The following is a 21,598-nucleotide window of genomic DNA, read 5'->3' as shown; positions in this document are numbered from 1 at the left end:
GATATAAATTTATATCTATTATAGCGCAACTATGATCATTAATGACCATGTCAAAGATGTATGTGTTCAATAAATCGCTCGTCAAGTTAGTTAGTTACACGTAAACGATCAAACACAAACAAGTTCCAACTTACAATACTTAATTAACCGTCTTGTCATCGTTGAGGTTCATCTTCAGGTTTGATATTTCAAAGAATGATGAATGATTTTGGAAAAAAAACTGAAGAAAAAGCCAGTTGATTTTTACATATTCTTTTGGTTTACTGGTAAAAGCGCAGATGCGCAATCACCGCATTCCGTTAGCGTACAATTATTTCAAATGAAACTCACAAAGCAAACAAAATTCGTTGGTGCATGCACAGAATTTTATGCAAATTTTGTTTACATTTATTTGCCCTGTTAAATAAAAATAACAACAATTTTGAGTTCGTATAACTGTGCAGATTTTGTCGAAATTTATTATCAGATGATCTATAGAGCCATCCATCATTTACAAATGCCGTCCTGCGCATTGTTCATAATTTTTAGCCATCATATATGCAGTTGTTAATTACTTTCATTATTTGAAATTGAATTTCATTATAAATTAAATATTTTCCTTATTTCATGCTTACTTTATTTCAGTTGCTCAGAGTAATTTAGTAAACTTTTCCCTAAAGCGAGCATCTGTTCCCGGTAGACAATGCTCAATTGTATAAAACATCAACTTCACCGGAAATACAAACGAAGGAATGTATGGAAACTTTTCAATTTTATGAATTTCCAATAAAGCAAATGCTGTACATAAAAATTTAAGAAAAATCCATATCTAGTTCAATTACTTTTACAATCAAAAGCGAAACTGATTTTTTAATGTCAATTATAAAGAAAAAGGGATTTTATTTAAAATTTTCCTCATCTTTTACTTATACTTGAAATTAAAATTTTACATTCAAAAACAGCTTCTTGTGAACAACTGATAGTAATGTTCATTATTTATCGCTTAGTGATGATGTTTTGGATTTTGGAATGCAAAACTTATTCTTTTTAGGAAATCGGTCATAATTGTGTTCGTCTTTGATGAAATAATTGAAGACATACATACGTTGTAAAAAAATAAAACTATTTTCACAAATAATGAACAAGGTGGTTCTGGAAACTTTCATATCACAAGGTCTGAGTGTGGAAAAGAAATCATATTATATCGAAGGAAACAAAATAATGTTCAAGCAGTGAATGCAGTTCAGCTATGGGGGCGGGGAGGTCATATTTGAGATTATGAAAGAAACATTTGGTGAGACCTTGTCCATTGAGATGACCAACATGTTAATAATGGCGATAAGCGCTTTATTGGTACTGTTTCTTGCTGGCGTGCAGATGGTAGTGATGAAATATAGGTTCAACCGTGGACAAAATGATTGAAGGCGAAATTGTTATATGAGCATCGTTTTGAATAAACTGTTGTGGAATTTCATATGAAACTGTTTTTTATGCGTAAGACTACTGGACGTGAGAGGACGTCTGATCTGATTGTGCAACAAAATCACAATCGATCATCTACCGTCTGAACAAGATCGACACATGAGCTCAGAGGAATATAAGATCAGCCGTTCTCAGCATCTCAGCTGAAACATCGATAGCTATCTCAAAAATGGCGGGTGTTTGCTTGTTAGTTTTTTGCCGTTTTCATCGATATACTGTAACTGCTGATAATTGCTTTGCATTTGCAATTTGCAATTTGTTGTTGGAGAAATGGCTGTCGAAATTGCGAAATGAAAATTGCAAAGTGATTGAAATTGTGTGCTCCAAAATTGTACAAGATGAAGCTTGAATTTTCGCAACTGCTGTTGTTACTTATTTGAAAAATAAAGCCATTTGATGGAACACGCAAAACGATGAAGTGTAAAAATATGCCGCACCATTTTAATAGAAAACAAATTCAGATAGAAAAAGACAATAGAAACATGAAGCACTTCAATGAAAATTTCCAAAGTGCTAAATGTTGATTACTTGGTACGAATGCGTAACATATAGGAGGTTATGCAAATCAAATTGTGTTATGCAATTTCAATAATTGAAATAAGCTAATGAACGCAATGCAAAATTATTTTAATGTTGAAATGCGCGCATATACTGTAACCGTAGTAGTAGTAGTAGTAGTAGTAGTAGTAGTAGTAGTAGTAGTAGTGAGAATGGCAATAGATACATTCAGTGTAGTTGCATGTGGTGTACTGTTTGCAGTGGAGAGTGTCAACTGCAAACTAAAAATCCAGTTGGAGACAAAGATAAGTTGGAATCGTTGTCTTTAGCCACAGCTAACATTTCCATTTCAGCCAACAATCGAACACATTTCTGTCGTTCACTTACAATGCTTTCGATCAGTTCCCTTTTACGATCCTGTACAACAAAATCTGCCTGTTGATAAGAAACAAACAAACAAACAAATATTCAAATATTACTTCTAATGCGGAATATTGTTCAGGCCATTTTGGATCAAATTTCTTTTCCTGTGACAACTGAAATTACCAATCAAATTTGAATTTCACTCAATCAAAAAATGTTGGCTGGGCTGTTTTTGGCGACGAAAGAAAATGATAAAAAAAAGCACTCACCTCCGCATCAGAAAAGCGCGCTACTGAACGAGCCGACAAAACAGCATGCTGCCCGCCAATGTCGTCCATTTGGCGCATCAACTCTTCGATCTGCGCACGCTGTATTTCGATTTTATTCCGAAGATCCATGTGAACAGCAAGAAGCTGCTTTTCTTCAAACATTTCAATACACGGACCTGGAAAAACAGCACAATACGACAACAATCAAACAAGCGCCACAATGCAAATTTTTATACCAGATTCTTGTTCGACTTCATTAAAAGCATTGATGTTCTTCTTTTTCAAAGATTTCAGCTAAATGTATATATATATATATATATATAATTACTCGTATTCATAAATATGAAAAAATTTTCAACACGACACTCACTGACCACAGAAAAAACAAACAAACAAACCTCATTCTACGAAATTTTTTGAATACAAAGTTTTTTATTTCGCTTATGCTTTACCTCTCGTTTGAGTTGTGTAACCAATCGCTGCACATCCCACAATTGTTCCTCCTTTTGCGGATCATTGATGCCAGAGTTGATCTCGTCGTGCAGATGACTGAGCAAAAATTCTTGCTTTGCCAATTCTTCCAAAATTGCCCTGATCGCACGAATTCAAACGAGTCAAAACTAGCATACAAGAAAAAATACAAATAAAATTTGCTCACTTTGGATCTGTGGGTAGACTTTTGCCAGACGCTGGCCTCAGCGGTGATATATACCTGAACAGAAAAACATGCAGAAGAGGAATGACAATTTTAAGGAAAAAAAAATATATATAATACAACGCAACAAAACACGCTAACATTGCTGAGAATTAGAGTGAAGTGTGATGTGCAAAGGGAACAATAGTGGCCAAAGTTGAACACCAATCAAGAAACAGAAAGCAAAGCACTGAAGTGTTGAAATATGAAAAAAAAATAATTATTTTGCCTCAACTGCTGAAGCAAATGTAAAAGTTACAAACAAACAAACAAGCTTTGCTGGTGATCCAAATTGATCAAAAATATTTTACAATCAATCATTCATACAAAGTGGAAACAACTGCTAACTGCACTGCCACACGAGCACAAAATCAAAAGCATACGCCAAAAATAGACAACAATAAATTATATATATATATATATTTTTTTTTCACAGATATTCATTTTCAAAACTACAATAAAGTAAAATAACTGTTAAAGTTTCAAGATGAAAAGAAAAAAAAATATTAATTCACTAATCAATCACTAAGAAATGAACAAATTCGCCACCAGTGCTTTGGCAATTTGAAACAAGAATTTGTAGTAAAGTGATCATAGAAAAGGTGATTTATTCGAATGGATATTAAAATTAAAAAGAAAACGTTCGCAACATTGCAATACAGTTTATCTGCATCTAGATCAACTGTTGCCACTTGCGGTTGTTGCAAAAGCGGCCGTATGCCGCCACGTTAGCATCTCTAGCAAATTCGTTATAGGGAAACAAAACTGAACGGACAAATTAGGAATTTTGTGCCTCGATCAGAAAGTGAACAATTTGCAATTGCAAACTTGAAATGGAATTTATAAAAATGAATGGTTGAAATGAAAGTGAAAATTAAAATAAATTTTTTCAGATAAAATGCAAATGGTAAACTATTCTAAAAACATGGATAATTTGTGAAAATTAATGTGAGTAAGTTTGCTTTTTAGTTTTGAAAATTAAAAAAAAAAGAGAGAACCAACTTCCGTCGCGTTGGTAGTCTTTTCATTTCTGCTGTTCTCTCCTGGTTGGTAATTGTTGCTCAATGTCAATTCAAAATTAATAATAAATAAATAAATCAAATGACAATAAAATACAATTTTCCAACTGATCCAACTGTGGTGGTTGCCCTTGAAAATTAAAATTCTCACCCTGACAGACAATTCTGATCATATTCCTCTGAGATGAACAACAAAGCAAACAAACAAGCCCGTGCAGTCATGCATGAACAACTGATAAAAATAAAAATGATCAAAAAAAAGCCTACGATCGATCAAAGCTCAACACCGCTGTAGTAAGCTGAAAAAAGAACAACGGGAGAGAACATACGGCATAATTATATCATTTCTGTTCAAAATGAAATTCAACAACTGATACGCTTCACCTACACAAACAAGCAATCTTCGAAGCCTAAAACCAAGGTCAGTCGGTGCTTCTTTCCCATTGTTCTTGCATTCTTTCTTGTGCTTTATTATACGTAACACTGAATTTGATTAAAAGTTCCCTTTTCATTTTCCTTCTTTGAGAACAAACAATATACATTTCTTCAAATGACGCTGGACATAAATATTATAAAATTGATGCGTCGAAAAATGAATGCCATCAAAATTCAAGAAACATATTTGCCTCTGAGATAAATAAATAATATAATAATTGTTCAGATCAAACTAGATCAAATGGAAACGATATTTATGATTAATAACAAAAAAGCAAAAAATGCACGTCAAAATTAAAAAATAATACAAATAAAATGTTTTCCCTTCAAAATAGAGAGAATAAGAAAGAGAATACTGATAGTAGCAATGGAACATTCACTGCTTGGCTGAACAGAATTGACAATACCTGCCTGCCCGGCGTGCATAACAGGACAAGCAACTAACTGTCCGTCTCGACCTTGGTCGGCACAGCCAGTAATCAATCTAACCTGCGGCAAACTTAGTAGTATACTGGTTGACCAGATGCAGTCAGTCAGCTTGCAATATTTATTTGCAAGTTGAATAAAATGCGAGAAATGAATAAATTTTAAAAATTCATCATCATCATCATCAGCAGCAGCAGCAGCAGCAGCAGCAGCATATAGTTGTACCTCGAGGATGCTATCTATAATCGTGATTCATTTTCTATTTGCAGTACAAATATTTGCCCCTGCCCCTGCCCCTCACCCCTAAGCGAATCGAATAATATTATAGAAAATTAACATAGAGAACAAACGAACAAGTCGAAGTATAAAAAATTAAATAATTAATTAAAAAATCAAAAAAAAGAAAACAAAGAAGAATTTCTGAAAAATTACACAGTCTGACAAAGTGCCCAAGGTGAAAAAAGCCGGTCCAGTTGAGAAAATAAGAAGCGACCAACAGATGGCATCTGAGCGTGGCCTAAAATGCAAGCCTGACCACTGACTGGAGTGAACGACGTATAGGCCGAAAGTGGTGATGCCAAACTAGGCCTCGTCGGGAAAGTTGGCCAAATTTAAACCCACCTCGCGCCGCAGTGGCCGCTATTTTCTCTTCAATCTCTCCTACCACCACAACGCGCACGGAATTTATTTATTTATTTATTTGTTGCTTTTCTTTTTGAAGCTCTGCTTCAAACAGTAATTCACTTTTGTGTTCGAACAACGACAGGCAGAGCAAACACCAGTCCACCTCCCACCAGCCCCACCCAACTCTGCCATTCACACCGCCATGCAGAAGAACAATTGTTCCATGGTCAGTGCAGTTTTGCTGTTCTTTGTGATGCTAATAGCATCATCTGCATCATCATCATCATCATCATCATCAACGACAACGACGACGACGACGACGACAACATCGACAACATCCGTGAACAGCAACGGCAATATCATAGCCGACTGCGCAAGCATAGAGGAGCACAATTTCGAAGAGGAACGTCCAATGAACGCGACTGAAGACTGCTACTGCGACCCGGTGTCGGCAGAAGATGAGCAGAAGAGGACGGTGATTCACTGTCTGTTCGGTTCGACCATCGATTCGCTGACCAAAGCGATGGACAAGGTGCGCCGGGCCGGAGCCCAAGTTTGGAGTGTCCAACTGGGCGAAATGGACTTCCTCGGCGACCGCATGCCGGACCGCTACTTCCAAGCCAACAACGTCACACCCGAAGAATTGGCAATATTCAGCTGCGGCACAGGGCAACGGTTCGACTTCCCGGACGGATCGTTCGCAGGCATCGCGCATACCTTGCGCAAGCTGACCGTATTCGGCTGCCGGTTGCACGACGTGCCAGCCGTGGTCGGCCAACTCAAGCGGCTCGAAGTGCTCGAATTGGCCCACGATTCGATTCGAACGCTCCGATCCGGGGCGTTGGCCAACTTGGAACACTTGCGCACGGTCGACTTGTCCGACAACGGCCTGCAACGCCTCGAGCCGCGCTCGTTCGACAATTTGCCGATGGTCGACACGTTGGTCCTGGGCCCCGGCAACAGTCTCGACCACAGGGCGTTGGCCGTGGTCGGATCTTCGTTGCCCAACCTGCGCCAGTTGCGCATGCAGAAAAATGCCGTCGCCACGTTGCCCGGCCACACCTTCGGACCTTTCGGACAGTTGGTCGAGTTGGATTTGTCGGGGAATTTTTTGGAAAACTTGACCAGTTCGATGTTCGACGGTCTGTCGCGACTCGAAGTGCTCGACCTGCGCGTCAACTTGATCTCGACGATCGAGCCGAACACGTTCGCCCCCATGGGACGCCTGCGCCAACTCTATCTGGCCGGCAACTACATCGCCAACGTCGACGGCGACCAATTCGCCGGCTTGGCCAAACTCCACACGTTGGATTTGGGATGGAACGAGTTCACCGACATCGCCGACCACGCCTTCGCCACGCTCAGCTCGCTGCGAGCGCTGCATCTGAACAACAACCGCAAGCTGATGCTGGTCGAAGCGGACGCTCTGACCGGCTTGGACAAGCTCGAATTGCTCAACTTGTCCAGCACGAGACTGTTGACGATAGAGCCGCGAACCCTGCGACCCTGCTCACGGCTCAAAACGCTCGACCTGAGCAACTCGGACTTGGACCTGCTCGACGCGGACACGTTCCGCTCGACCGACCGTCTCGAGCAACTCTACCTGAACAAGACCAAACTGTTCACCCTACCCGACGGTCTGTTCGAACCGCTGCCCAACTTGCGCCTCGTCGACCTCTCCTTCAACCCCTGGCAGTGCAACGCCAGTCTGGCTTGGCTGATCGGCTGGATCAAAGCCCATTCAACAACGATCACAATCAACCGCGTCAACGATACCAACTGCTTCTGGCCCATACCGCTACGCGGTGAGCGTCTCATTCAACTCAACAACAACCAACTTCAACAAGCCGGATCGCAGAAGCTGACCACCACCGTCGCCGCAACGAGCACCAACGCGGCGGTCTCTCCAGTCAACATTGCTACGGATGAGAGAAAATTTGCAACAACTGCACAGCCCACAAAATCCAAAGACAGCAGCAGCTTCTTCAACATCAACAACGAACAGTGGGATGAGGAGAATTTGAATGGGGAATTGAACGAAGATATTTCGACAAATGAAATCGATGATCCGAAATTGTCGTCGAAAACAACACTTGAAAACGAAAACAATTTCATCAATTCCAAATCGGATAGCATCGATTTCAACCTTTCCAATCAAACAACCGAAGTCGGCACTGTCATCATAGCCGTGGTGATCATTTTGACGTTGTTGGTCATCCTGACTGTCATTGTCATCGTCATCATCATGCGCCAGAAACGCCGCCTGCTTGCCAACCAACCTTACAACAAAACCCCACCAGCCGAACAGCATTATCCCAAGTGAGATGAAATGAATTTTCTCTTTTTATTCACGCTATTTGTTCAACATCACAATTTCCATCCAGGATTTCCACTTGATTTCAACAACTGCAATCGCTTGTAATGTGGAAAGGGACAAATTTATCCCAATACAATATTCGGATTCTCAAAATTCTAGCACCTGAGCACTACACGTAGGTTCATTTCATTATCACGCATGCACATACAGCGAGGCCGCAATGTGAGCAAACATTTCATAGAATTTTCTGTCAATTTGCAATCTCACTGACGCCACTTATAATTGAATGAATAATTTGGGTTAAACGATACCAATCGTCCTGTCACAACATCACTAAACCATGACGGATAGATAAATATCTGTCAAGGGAAAATCATAAGAATATTTTTCCAAAAAAAAAAAATTTTTTTTTTCTCCTATTCAATTTCAATACTATCTCAGTAGAGCAAGTGAAAATTGATCTTCCATTTATTTTCAACAAAAAAAAGAAAAGAAAAATATATTGTCATTTTTATTAATCTTCCATGAAATATTCTTTCTATGAAATTGCTCATCGAGTGACATTTTTAGCCCTGGAAAATCCTACCCCAACCAAGCTCCGTACGAGAAAAAACCACTCGAACAACGCTGGCAAAAAATGTACACCGCACACGACCCGGAATTTATTACCCACTTCTGATAATCTATTCTTTGCTTGTTGTCGACCAATCGGCCCGACAGCTCGCATTATTCATTAAAGCTTGCATACGGGCAACTAGAGAGGAATTTCTTCAAAAGTGCCAAAGTTTTACGCAAAGAAGAATACAACAAGCCACAAGCCAAGCCCCCTTTTCTCAACTGTTCAATCACGGACTACAAATAATACTATTACAATATTTTTGCACATTTTCCAACCACCAACCGACAGCACCTAGGTCGTAGCAACAACAACAGAAAAAAAGACTGCTTTATTCATTTGATTATTTATTCGCTGTATTTTACTGGTATTATTTTTGTATTTAATTTTGTATTCTTGTAAGTGTGCAAATGAAACGGTTTGCAAAAGTATGTTTCGCCGTGCTTGGCTTGCAGTAAGTATAATAGAATTGTCAACGCTCAAGGCGATGCTGCACGTATACTTGAAGCGGAGATAAGAGTGAAAAATGGCCAACATTTGACTTTCACATTGTCTACACGATGCAGCCAAACTGGAAGTAATGTTACAAGAAAATGAGAACCTTTTCTAAAAAATCAAACGCACACCACAGTGAAACTAGTTAACTGATTTCGAACAGTAACGGGGTGTGTCAGCAATAGTGGAACAAATACGAAAATAACAATCATGCTACAAGTACAATTATTGACGAATAAATGATGAAAAAGTAGAGTTATTTATCAAAAAACACACAAAAACTGCCCACTACTATGATAATACTGTCTCTGTCTATTCAACTGTTTATTATTCAGTCAACAATTTTAAACTGAACATTAAATCAAATGGAAACTTTGAAAAAAGTTTCAAAAGCAACACGGCTAAATTCGAAAGTATTTTTTATAAAAATTTGAAAACATTTTTCAAAAACTATCTATTATCACTGATAATAACAGCTCAATTCCATGCATTTCATAAAGGTGATAAAATTGAAATACACAATAATAGAAGAATTAAATAAATCAGCTGCGTCATATTGAACTGATGATTCACGCAATTGATCAAACGTTCACCCGTGAAGATGATTATTTACTTTGCCACGTAAGCATCCTCATTTGAATGGAACATAAATTCACGTCCATGAATGATAATTTTCAAGCAACTAATGGAGCGTGCAAGGGAACATTTTCACCTACCAACAACCTCAAGGCAATAAAAGTGGCCAAGTATTTTTGTTTCTTATTTCAGAATCGTTCAACATCATTATTCGCCCCCACCCCCACCCCCACCCCCATTTCCACAGCAGATACACTTCCGTTGACACGAACAGTAGTAATGCATAAATAAATGCGCACGTATGCAATGTTGTACGTTACTTTACAACTAATTCAAAATGGCAGTGAAATTGGTAGACTTTTTTGTTTACATCAGCAGACTGTGGAATAATAATGAACAATTGCGATTTTCCAGGTGACCTTTTCACGCATTCGACGTGCTAATGTGAATTGCAATTAAAATTGAATACAGAAGCAACGTTTACAGAATTATCCAATGGAATAATGTTTCGCATTTTTGCATAAAGCAGCAGTGGCAGCGGGGGCAGCAGCAGCGCAGTACACAAGTGAAAAACTGGAAAATGGGATTTTGTTGTAACGTGAATGCAAGCATCTTCAGCTAACAACAAAGCAACAATGGCGACCGAATGTTGCTCTCCTTCGGCCTGTGGAAGATATTTCCGCCTTGAACAGGCAAACTCCGCCACTACCATTGGCAAAGAGAATAGAATTTTCGCGTTCGGGAAAAAGTCAATTGTGTGCTACTTGAGAACTGCTCGACCACGCTATTGCTGCTGACAATAATCTATTACAACTGAAGTGCAAGGGAAAAATACAAGCAGCGTGTCATTTGTCTACTGTTACTGACCGACCAACGACCATCATGCCACTTTTGTGCAAGCATTCGCAATCAGTTGTGCTATTGGTTGGTTAATAATGGTGGTGGTAATGATAATAATAATAATAATAATCATAATAATAACTCACTTTTTCAGTGAAACATTCGGAAACAAAATTTGCGGATTTTGCAGAAAAGCATTCAACAACTGCTGCGACACGTTGAAAAGCGGTTGCAATATGAAGCACATTTTCGCTATGGTCATCTTGTTGCGCTCTTGCTTAAAAATAATAAATAGAATAAAAGTGAAAAAAAACGGATACAGAATAGACAAAATTGCCCTCCCCTTCCCCTCGCCCAAGTTGAAATTATCCATCTACCCGCTGCGTGATTTCATGCAAATGCAAGAAGAAGTATGCGAGGAAGAACTTGTTCGGCGCTGGTAAGCGTTCGATCAGCTCGCACAAACGTCCCAAACATTCGGCAATGCTTTTCACTAAACAAAATAATATATACCAAAAATATAACAATAACAACAACATGTGATCATAATTTCCATTTTCAAGCAAGCTTCTGTCTCTTTCTTACACTGGGCCGCATGTTCAAATTTATCCAACAATTCTTCTGTAAATAGCGATTCGGGCAATTCGCGAATGAACAATTTCAACAAACAAGCTGCCTGGTAAGCATCGCCAAACGAAGGCTCTTCTCCATTGTCGACCGCGTTTCTCAGTTCTTCTACTGAAGGCGACACTCGATACAAGCCTTCCTGATCCAGTGCTTAAAACGACAACATCGTCAAATCAAGCATGCGTCGCAATTTCAACTGCCAGCCAAATTAAATCTTCCAACAATATTCAGATTAAATTTTCCAAATTGCACAAATTATTCACTAACAATTGTGCTCATCTATGCAATTGAGCGAAGAGAACAAAAAAACAACAACAACAGAGTAGCACTTGTTGTACAAACATTATCTCATCTGCCATTGCAACAGCCATGCACGATGTGATGTGGTCAGTGATTTATGGACTAATTGTGCAAATAAATGAACGGCAAATCGGTGTGATCAGTGATAAAATTGAAATCTACTTTGTGATAAGAATAAATGCACGTTCGCCTGCATCACGTTTCGCTTGAAAACCAAACACAACCATAATAAATAAATATAATAAAAAGCGAGCAAATTAGGCAAATGTTGCAAATTTTTCAAAAAGAAAAAATAAAATAAACGTCATTGTTTAATTTGACGAACGTTTACCAAAAAAATAATTGAAATAAATCAAAGTTGATCGTGGACGACGAAATAATAACGCAATTGTTCTTGAAAATCAGAAAGATTTTTGTAAAGTGGAATAAACTTTAAAAAATAGAAAATAGTCAAAAGAAAAAAAAGGGGAAACAGTAATAATAGTAATTGCAATAGTGTACCGTTTTCGTTGATATAATCGATGCAACGGCGCACAAATGCCGGCACTGGAACCCGGTCGTAGCTCGGATTGTTGCACAAAGCCCGGGCCAGGGGTACAGCGAAAACGGGCCGTGCCGGAGCCGCCGGTGCTACCGTTTCGGCTTTGTTTTTGCATTTCTGCTTGGATTTGGATTTCGACTTCTGTTCTTTCTCCTTCTCCTTATCTTTCTCTTTGCTTTTGTCTTTAAGCTTGCCAAAGACGGTTTTCTTCGGCTTCGGCCTGAAAGTAAAATTCAGAACCTTGAACCACAACCACGAGTTCATCCGACCGTTTCAAAAAAACAAAAAAAAAAACAGAATAGCAAGCAAACCCCTCCCTATTTTCAAAAAAAAAAGAAAAATTTACCCTAGCCGAACAACAACACTTCGTTGCAGTGTCTGTTGTTGATTGGAAATCATGGATGTCTGATTGACATCCGGCCAGATTAGCAAACAATCAACCAACTATTACAACTGGATGTCGGCAAAATTATTGACAAAATAACACTAGCAGCTGAGTAAAGAGAAGACAGAAAAAAAATCACTTCCCTTTTTAATGTTTTAGTTATGCTTTTTAATCAAACTGATCTCATTTCCACCAATGAAGTGCAGCTTTATGAAAAAAAGAACAAATTGCACGAGAGAGGGGAGGTTTAAAAGAATAATAATAATAATAAAATAATAGCATTATTATTATTATTATTAATGAATAATGATGCCAATTTTCAAAGTTCAGCACAACAGAACTGAACAGTCGAACTATATTTTCTGCATGGAATAAAAAATGAAAAAAATAATACAACAATGGGAAAAGCTGACCGTTGTGCAAACAACAATCCTGCACAACAACTTGCTTTGAGAACAACAAATGCACAATGCAAGCTGGTGAAAAAAAATAACGCACCAGTACTAATGAAGACCAGTTCAAAATTGGAAAAAAGAATAAAAAAAAAATTAACAAAATATCCAACAATCATAAATTTAACTGCAACTCATTTTCGTGCAGAAAATGAACATGCCCGCCTTGACCTGAGCTTTGTTTGTGAGCTGTTGCAGCTGAACTGGCAACAACAACCAGCAGCATAGATACGGGGCATGTGTAGCAAAATAAAATGTGCGTTTCGGTTTGGATGATTCAAATTGTTCATTTGATCAATAATTTAACGAAATATACAATATTAAGAAAATACAATAATACTCAATACAATTTGTCGAATCAAAAACTCTTGGACAAATTGTAATTTTTACAAACAATTCTGATCAATATTATTGCAAAGAAAAAATTACAAGCATGCATGTAAAACATTAGCATCTCATTCTCTATTCCACTTTTTTGCTTTATTAATTATTACTTCTACTTGCTGGAAAGCTAAGAAAAATCAATCGCTGCAAAGCAACGCAGAAGAGAAACTTGCAGAGTGGAAAGAGAAATCAGACTCTTTGAAATTCCACACACATACACAATACTTGAAAATGCGATCAGCAAAAAAATTATTATTTCATTTTTTGCTGTTCAAGATATGTTCAGATTATGTTTTCAAAAAACAGAAATGCAATGATCAAATTATTGAAAGAAAAAACTTCCCAAAGCAAATCCACCGACACACACACACACATATGTATACACAAAACAGTACAGATTTTGAAGTTCAGTCTCGATTAGCAGGCAAAAAAGGAGAACGTATGAAAGAACAAATCTCCAATTACCCTGCCCCTTAGAACTTTATCCCCACATAGTATACATAATAAAATTTGCCATCCAATTTACCTGAAAAAACAACTGAGCATGGCGAAAAAATATGCTTAACAATTCCAAGTTGTCTATTTTTTGGTTTTGCTTTCAAAAATATAGAAAAACCTCTGCGCTGGTTGTGCTTGTTGATGTTGTTGCGTTTTCCCAAAAAGTCAGCAAGTCGTTCATCACAGATCTGCAATTGCCAGCTGAGGAAATTGAACAAGAAAGCAAGAAATCACACACTGAAAAGAAAAAACAAAAAAGAAGCAGAAGAAGAAAATGCGGAACAAGTGCAAATTATTCAATGCGACGCGTTGGAAATGCACCAAAGCAAGTGAATTGAACAAATCCCTCCTCCCTCCCTCCCTCCCTCTCCCTCTCCATCTATCTATCTAATCGTTGTTGGTCGGCAATTTTTCCGCATTCGACCCCAGTGGAACAATTTTCACTGATGGGAGCGTGGCTTCTTCCCATTTTGTTGTCTTCGTTTCAAAGTCAAAAATCACAACGCCAATCAATCTTGAAAAATAATCATTCAAAGCAGCATGTCAGTGAAGAAGCAGCATCCGACGAGCCCCCCCCCCCCACAAAATGGAAAAAAAAAACGGCCAATCGCCTTGTACTTCATCCGATCGATCTTCCGTCATTTTACACTGCCGTTAATGTTAGCGTTGAATTTCAAAGATTAAAAGAGAGAAAAGTGAGAAAACGTTCTTTGCCAACAATGTTGTCAGTGAAAAGATGAAACTTCGTCCAGCATTACTGTAGAATCAGTTGTGTACAATAGTGAAGAAAGGATGATATCACAATGACAAATTTCAAAACGTTTGCACAACGAATGAATAATCACTTCGGTAGCTGCATTGGCAAACATCATTTCTGCCGGTGATCAATTTCACCATTCGTTGAACAGCATATGTATATATAGATATTGTTTGCATACACAATTCATTTCCAAATTATTTATTGCACAAGCTTTTAACACCAATACACAAAAGTAATACAAATGATTCTCATTTGGGTTCCACTTTTCGCCATTTCATACCACAAAATCATCAATGATAATTTTCATCAGTGCAATCATCAATAAACAACCTCGCTCTTCATTTTCTTTCGTAAAAATGAAATCCCAACAACAATTTCACCAAAAACTATCAAAAACTTATTACAAAATATAAACAAAAAATTCCAAAAAACCGCTCTATAAAAAACCCTCTCATACCAGGAAATTTAAGAAAATTTTCAAAACTGCCACAACATTATACAAAACAACTCTATTCATTGGTGGAATTCTTTTTTATTTTTTTCAAACAAAAAAAAATTAATGCTAATAAAATATCCCTAATTATTAACTGATTGTTCTAATTTCTTCAAATTGAAAATGCAATTCAAAAGATAAATTTGCACAAACTATTATTGTACATTCATAAGATAAAAATTACAAAATTGGAAAAAAAATTATATTTCAACCAAACATTTTCAACAAACAAACAGAAAATAAAGAATTCAATATTATATTCATTTGTTTTATTTAATAATTTATTCAATTGCTAAATGGACAAATTGATCAAAACAAAGAATATCATTTTAAGATTAAAAATAAATAAAAGATCCGCATTTCGTATATTAATTAATAATGGCTGGATTTGAAAATTAAAAAAAAACAAAATGCAAATAGAATATTATGAAAAATAATTTTCTTACTTGCCAATTGTTAAAAATTTGCAAGTGCAATTTCTCAGTAATGAGAGGTTACAACTGATGAAGACAGGAATCAATAAAATTGAAATTGAAATCACAGAAATAACACACAGAACAACAGCACGTTGCAAGAGAGGTTTAATTGAAATTAGGCGAAAAGCCAATTTGTGCTAATTGAAAAGCCTGGCCGTTCGTTCCTAGCTGAATGTGGTGCTTAAACGTAAAAGCAAGGTGGAAAGAAGTCTGATTAAAACGTGCAACGCGGAGAAAAATTTTTTGAGAAAATTTCATAAATAACAAAATGAATTTCCGTGTCACGTTTCATATTTGAAAAACGAAAACAGAAGCGAAGATGAAACTAAAAAGAAAACTGCCTCTTTTTAGTTTCCAACATGCAAAAATTTTCATTCATATTGAATTTGAAATAAATAATTCTTGGTACATTTTAAAAAACTTTCTTTTTAAATGTGTCTTATGGTCAAATTATATATACATATATATATATATATATATATATATATATATCGTTTTAATGATAAACTGCTCAGGACATCATTTAGAAAAAAATAATGTTGTAATGTTGAAATGATATCACATTAAAAACTGCTAATATACATATATATATTTCTATATATACAGCTACAATGATGATGATGATCATGACCAAGGCAACGACAACAGTAACATCAATGAATAAATAAATAAATAAATAAATAAAAACAGGTTCTGCAAAACAATCAAGATAACTTGCAAACATTGGCAGCAGATATTTAACAGACTACCGCTACTGCTACTACTATTACCAGTTTGTAGCATTATTTGCAAACTTTCAACCAGATATACATTCATCAAATATACAAACAACTCACTGTCAAAAGAAAAAATATATAAATAAATTTCTTTCCATTTCATAAAAAAATTTCAAACAAATGAATAAAAATTTACGTACGCATAATGATGATGATGATGATAAGAATCGCAGTTCGAACGGACACCAATGCATTCTCGCATCTCCATTAATAAATAAATTTTATAAATTGAATTATATATATACGTGAATCTTATGTAAATTAAAATTCATACGATAAATAAAAAATGTTAAAAGAGTAAAAATAAAAACCAAAATCATTAAAATCAATGAACATAAGACAAGAATTAGTAAGCTTAAACGCCAGAAAACAGCAAAAGAACACACACGGACACACAACAAGAGAACAGTGGCAGAAAGATAGTATCAGCTAGAGTGTGCTATGGCAAAATTCGTTGCAGCACAAGCACAGCCAATAGAAACTGCACGCAAGCCAATTCGACAAACAATAATATAATAATCATAATAATAATACCAACTATGAATTACACGCAGCGTCACCTGGTTCATCAATCTATACTAATTTTTCATCATCGTTTCCATATCATACGTGCTTTTAATATTTTTCACAATCACCTGCACGGCATGTAAACGACCAAGTTCCCAATTCGAAAAGTGAAGATATAACAAATTCGCCCAGGCAATTTCAAAACTTTCTCCTCTCAATTTAGGCAAAATCAAATAATTATTCATTTCACATACAAAAATTTTTAATAAATTATTTTAAAAAACAAATTACATTGAATTTCAATATTTATCATTCAATGCTTGGCGTGTTAATTTTCTCTTTTCACAATTTTCCTAATAGCATTAAAAAACTAAAAGATATCCAACTTACATTATTTATGATTTCAACAACAAATATTACATGTGATGTTCAAAATAAAAGCAGAAAACACACAAATAAATGCAAATGAAGGTATCAATGTAGACGTGCAAGCGGCTGGCAGAGAAGATTGTGTGTGTAATGCTGCTTTGAAATAAAACTCAGCTTCCCCTTCCAGCTGAACAAGCTCAGAAACGACAATGCAAACAAATACTATTTACCTTTCAACACAGATGAAACTCTATTGAAAAACAAACAAACAAATAAACATCAATTAGCCAATCAGCTTTGAGAGAAAAAGGAAGCAAAAATAATAATTGCTCCAATGACAAATATGACACTGCAACCATTACAATCAACCGAACCGTCAAAGTTTAAGAAAGAAAAGAAACCGTTGCTTAGAGAAAGAAGAAAATATCTACCGCTACAAGATCATAATTGAAACAAAATCTAATTAATTCCCATCTCCACTAACCTGATATGGACTAGCTGCTATTCGCTGGAAAGTCTGTGCAAATAGCAATAGCCTTTGTCTTTTTTCTCACGTTTGCCTTTTTTCGAAGTCCATTCATCACACTGGTAAAGACTTTCACTACTTCCTGAAAATGCAAATAAAACCACCTTTCAATCCAATTATTATTACTGAAATAAAACTGTACAATTTGATGAACACTTTTAAAATTATAAAAAAATACCTGCCTATCTAACAACGCAAAGAAAATAATCGTAAGTAGACACAATCATCATACAACAAATAAAGAGAAATATTTTACAAAAAATATATAATTCTTCAAATCTTACAGAAGTTCTGAACTGTAAAATTATACTCACTTACCTTCGTCTAGATCACTGTGCGATAAAGAGAGGACGGCATCTTTACTGCCAAAACACACTGTTGCATCTTCCATAAATCTATCTTCCTATATAAACCGTATGACTTTTTTCATATCAGTGGCAAAGTTCAAAAAAATACTAATAAATATCACTACGAATCGCATCACGTATTCAAAAAATACAACACAACACGCCTGTTCAATTTAAAGTTTTATTCCACATCTGATCAGGCTCCAAATCAATCACTCAGAAAAATCACTACGACACATATTCAATTTTCCTCCACAACTTCACCAATCTCAACGCTCTCTCAAGTTTGTCAATAACATCTTCTACATTATCGTTCTCCAGTGCATTCATAGCCGACTGGCATAATTTATATGCCACATTAAAATGTCCAAATCGCTCAACTAAATCTTCTTAAAAAAATATTAATTTCAATTTCAAACCAAAAAGCAAACCAAAACAAAGTTAACGTACCAAATGGAGAATAAGGTTGGCTACAGTCGTTAGGAAAATTCCAAAATTGAACCGGCATCACGATTTTCTCCCCCAGTGGGATTATTTCCTCATGTTTCCAAGGACATCGTAAACGTTCCTCATCACTTTGGAAAGAATCTGAAATTTTTTAACGCTTAAATTTCAGAACATATTGAAAATAGGATAAAAATTTCAACAAACTCATATAATGATTTAAATAATTTACAAAATTAAAATTTAACAGTTAAAATCAATAAATTAAACAATTTACCACAAAACACGCTTTACAAAAAAAGTAAACTGTTCAACAATTTTATTTTCCAAAGATGCGGCAAATTATTCAATTGAAACGATCTAATTTCTAATCTCAATCGCTTCAAAAGAGGATCGTAACGATAATGATAATCTTACCTAGGCCCAACATAGTGCTTTTAGGTGGCGGTAATGGTGTCTCACCGTTTTTAAAACAGCTAAATAAATACAAAGCTCTCCATCTGCAGTACTTTTGAATTTTAATTGTCTAAATTAAAAACAATTGAAAATTGAAAATAAAACCAAACCTACATACAAGTCATAACTGAATGTTATACATTCAACGACAATGTCAGCGTTATCACATATTTAGCAATATTCATACTAAAATTCAACAGAAGTTGCCTACTTTAATGTATAAATTTGTTTCTTTATAAATGAAACATTTTACTGAAACACTGCAGAACCATCACCATAAAAAATAACGTAGAAAAAACACCGTTAAGAATATCACACAAAGAATTCAAAAGATAAATTATCATTATCAGTTGTTTCAATTTAATAACTCATTATATATTACTGAAGCAAATACACTTTCAACAATATACGCAACCAATGGACATGATCAAGTATTTCAACATAAACTAACACTAAACATTACAACATGCTTTACTTCTTATTTCTATAAATGATTTGCTAGTATTAGAAGATTATAAAATAAATTCATAAATTAAACTTATCAGTCTCAACATAACAAACATTAAATAGATATAAACATTAAACAGCTAAGAAACTATAACTTGGCAACTCACAATATCGTCTAGTTTACAAAGCATGGATAAAACGGTGAGTAAGTTTGCGGCATCGTTATATAGCTGGACGAGAGACCTAAAATTCCAACATATTTATCAAGCAGTACTTCAGATATAAAAAGTATAATACAAAGAATAGCGTGCATGACGATCGAATGTATCAGCACGCTCAAACAAGCGTGTTGCTTCGCATAGAAGAAAAGGTCGTGCTGCACATTTGTCTTCAAAAGGTGCAAGAAGAAAAAACTGGCCCCGAATCTAAATAAAATTAATAACAAAAACAGTCTTCCCAAGAATTCAAAATACCATATTCATATAAGCATTTAAAGAGAACGCAAATTTTATGCATTCCTTTGAATACAATTTCATTGCATACACACGTTTTCGAACATATCTCAGACCTAAAATTAACAGCTTACAAAATAAAATGACAAAATACAAAATAATCATCACATACACCAGTATTCGCTGACAACATCATACGATCTAAGCTTTGCAGCAAGTTTCAAAAAAGGTGTAAGCGGTTTGTAAAATATAGGCAATGAACTCATTGAATTTTTCCAAACAGTAATCTGAAATTATATTTCAAAAGTAATTTTTTCACAGTAAATTTGAGATATTCAATAAATAATTCTTTTCCATTATTGCAGTGCACTGGCTGCTACCGGAAGAAAAAATATAGAATAAATAATTTAAAAAACCTTCGCAAAAAGTAGTACAGTATACGCAAATACAGTAAACTTGGCATCAATAAAGTCAGTATCATTTTTGAAAAGGGAAAAACATTTTAACATCAGTATTGAAATATCTGTATAGAATTCCATTTTTAGTGTTAGCGACAAAACCGTTGTCGCCACCGAGATCGAGGACTGTCATGTTTATTCGGCGGAAGATCAAATCAACAATGATCCTCTAACCGCAAACACTCTCACGTTCGCTTCTGAACGCGATACAAAGCAGGACAAATCGATAGGAACACACAGTTCATTCAACGATTGTGTAAGCTTAGTAACAGATACAAGCGTGAAATGATAAGCCACAACACAATAAATGAACACACGTACACAAAAATAGAACGTTAATCACGGGCACAACCACACAGATCACGGACACCGCCACGCCAACTCAACCAATGCTTCTCAACCTACAGTAAGCGACCGTAACCTGAATTCAGGTACAGGGACACTAGGTACTCTGACAGATAATTTTCAATGTTGAGAAATATTTTCTCTATACCTGCTCATCAGTACCTAAAACTCCTCATGGTCAAAACATTGCTCTTTGTACGAAAACAACGGTGACGCAACGCCAGTTGCCTCCCTTGTTTTTCTCAACAGAGAACAATGGAATCGCAATTAAACGGTCAAAACGTCAGCGTCATACTATATAACTGTCACAACTCCAGTGGCCACCTGTTGAAAAGGCGTGAAAGTGAAATGTTTCGGACAGCGCGGCTGTACAGACTAGGCGAAGCCGCACAGTCCAAGCCATTGCGAAACCAACCCGATTTCCTAATCGCTTCTCGAAGATTTAGGCCACCAGACGTAGAGTCAGGAAAAGAAAAACGTCTAAATAAGAGTGAGGAGGGAGAAGGGACAATCACACATAATAACACGGAATACGCCGTCCATCTGATCGCTTGAACCGTTCTCGTTTTAGCTATCGCACTATTTTATTCCTTGCTTGAATTGCATAAATCGAATCTCATCACACACTTTGTCATCGATTATCTATAAATAAACCCAACAGTCCACTACAAAAGAGATCTTCAAGTTTCAACGAAAAGTTTCCCAACATCCAACATTGAGTGTAGAAAAAAGTTCTACAGCGACAATCAAGTAAGGCTTCCTGTATCGTTCTTGCCGAGAATTTTTCAAATAAGCAAGAACAACCGCAAATGATTGTCCACTGTAGAGCTTCAATAATATCAATACCTACTAATAACATTTTCTTCTGCTTCTTTGTTCACACGAATAATACATGAATATTTACTCACACGTAACAGAGACA

At 36.1% G+C, this 21,598-nt stretch overlaps 8 protein-coding genes across 8 annotated transcripts; 1 reads left to right on the top strand and 7 right to left on the bottom strand.

The window, feature by feature from the left end:
* Nucleotides 1–2,229: 2,229 nt before the first annotated feature.
* Tsp_11177 (hypothetical protein) lies at nucleotides 2,230–3,389 on the bottom strand. The gene is made up of 7 exons (XM_003372124.1): nucleotides 3,367–3,389; nucleotides 3,250–3,303; nucleotides 3,044–3,140; nucleotides 2,828–2,885; nucleotides 2,592–2,767; nucleotides 2,439–2,495; nucleotides 2,230–2,394 (listed from the first exon to the last, which is right to left on the bottom strand). The coding sequence occupies exons 1-7, from the start codon at nucleotides 3,387–3,389 to the stop codon at nucleotides 2,230–2,232; spliced, it is 630 nt and encodes a 209-aa protein (XP_003372172.1).
* A 1,062-nt stretch (nucleotides 3,390–4,451) lies between these two features.
* Nucleotides 4,452–5,671, bottom strand: Tsp_11178 (hypothetical protein). Its single transcript, XM_003372123.1, has 4 exons — nucleotides 5,598–5,671; nucleotides 5,096–5,400; nucleotides 4,634–4,787; nucleotides 4,452–4,536 (listed from the first exon to the last, which is right to left on the bottom strand). Exons 1-4 carry the CDS (start codon nucleotides 5,669–5,671, stop codon nucleotides 4,452–4,454), a joined length of 618 nt encoding a protein of 205 aa, XP_003372171.1.
* Nucleotides 5,672–6,148: 477 nt separating this feature from the next.
* Nucleotides 6,149–7,530, bottom strand: Tsp_11179 (hypothetical protein). The gene is made up of 4 exons (XM_003372122.1): nucleotides 7,450–7,530; nucleotides 7,321–7,392; nucleotides 6,232–7,287; nucleotides 6,149–6,211 (listed from the first exon to the last, which is right to left on the bottom strand). The coding sequence occupies exons 1-4, from the start codon at nucleotides 7,528–7,530 to the stop codon at nucleotides 6,149–6,151; spliced, it is 1,272 nt and encodes a 423-aa protein (XP_003372170.1).
* Nucleotides 7,531–7,587: 57 nt separating this feature from the next.
* On the bottom strand, nucleotides 7,588–8,100 carry Tsp_11180 (conserved hypothetical protein). Its single transcript, XM_003372121.1, has one exon. It carries the CDS (start codon nucleotides 8,098–8,100, stop codon nucleotides 7,588–7,590), a length of 513 nt encoding a protein of 170 aa, XP_003372169.1.
* Nucleotides 8,101–10,775: 2,675 nt separating this feature from the next.
* Nucleotides 10,776–11,787, bottom strand: Tsp_11181 (putative RhoGAP domain protein). The gene is made up of 4 exons (XM_003372120.1): nucleotides 11,745–11,787; nucleotides 11,147–11,410; nucleotides 11,011–11,126; nucleotides 10,776–10,910 (listed from the first exon to the last, which is right to left on the bottom strand). The coding sequence occupies exons 1-4, from the start codon at nucleotides 11,785–11,787 to the stop codon at nucleotides 10,776–10,778; spliced, it is 558 nt and encodes a 185-aa protein (XP_003372168.1).
* Nucleotides 11,788–11,912: 125 nt separating this feature from the next.
* Tsp_11182 (hypothetical protein) lies at nucleotides 11,913–12,500 on the bottom strand. Its single transcript, XM_003372119.1, has 3 exons — nucleotides 12,448–12,500; nucleotides 12,062–12,321; nucleotides 11,913–11,953 (listed from the first exon to the last, which is right to left on the bottom strand). Exons 1-3 carry the CDS (start codon nucleotides 12,498–12,500, stop codon nucleotides 11,913–11,915), a joined length of 354 nt encoding a protein of 117 aa, XP_003372167.1.
* Nucleotides 12,501–16,750: 4,250 nt separating this feature from the next.
* Nucleotides 16,751–20,412, bottom strand: Tsp_11183 (hypothetical protein). Its single transcript, XM_003372118.1, has 14 exons — nucleotides 20,290–20,412; nucleotides 20,046–20,160; nucleotides 19,895–19,989; nucleotides 19,719–19,846; nucleotides 19,577–19,664; nucleotides 18,936–19,044; nucleotides 18,525–18,662; nucleotides 18,372–18,463; nucleotides 18,046–18,130; nucleotides 17,906–17,913; nucleotides 17,756–17,809; nucleotides 17,432–17,451; nucleotides 16,961–17,045; nucleotides 16,751–16,885 (listed from the first exon to the last, which is right to left on the bottom strand). The coding sequence occupies exons 1-14, from the start codon at nucleotides 20,410–20,412 to the stop codon at nucleotides 16,751–16,753; spliced, it is 1,275 nt and encodes a 424-aa protein (XP_003372166.1).
* A 519-nt stretch (nucleotides 20,413–20,931) lies between these two features.
* Nucleotides 20,932–21,231, top strand: Tsp_11184 (conserved hypothetical protein). Its single transcript, XM_003372117.1, has one exon. The coding sequence runs from the start codon at nucleotides 20,932–20,934 to the stop codon at nucleotides 21,229–21,231; it is 300 nt and encodes a 99-aa protein (XP_003372165.1).
* The last annotated feature ends 367 nt before the right edge of the window (nucleotides 21,232–21,598 follow it).

This window comes from Trichinella spiralis (genome assembly GCF_000181795.1).
Source record: "Trichinella spiralis strain ISS 195 chromosome Unknown Scfld9, whole genome shotgun sequence".
In the NCBI taxonomy this organism is placed as follows: Eukaryota; Metazoa; Nematoda; class Enoplea; order Trichinellida; family Trichinellidae; genus Trichinella; species Trichinella spiralis.
This window is presented reverse-complemented; position numbering and strand designations above follow the sequence as displayed.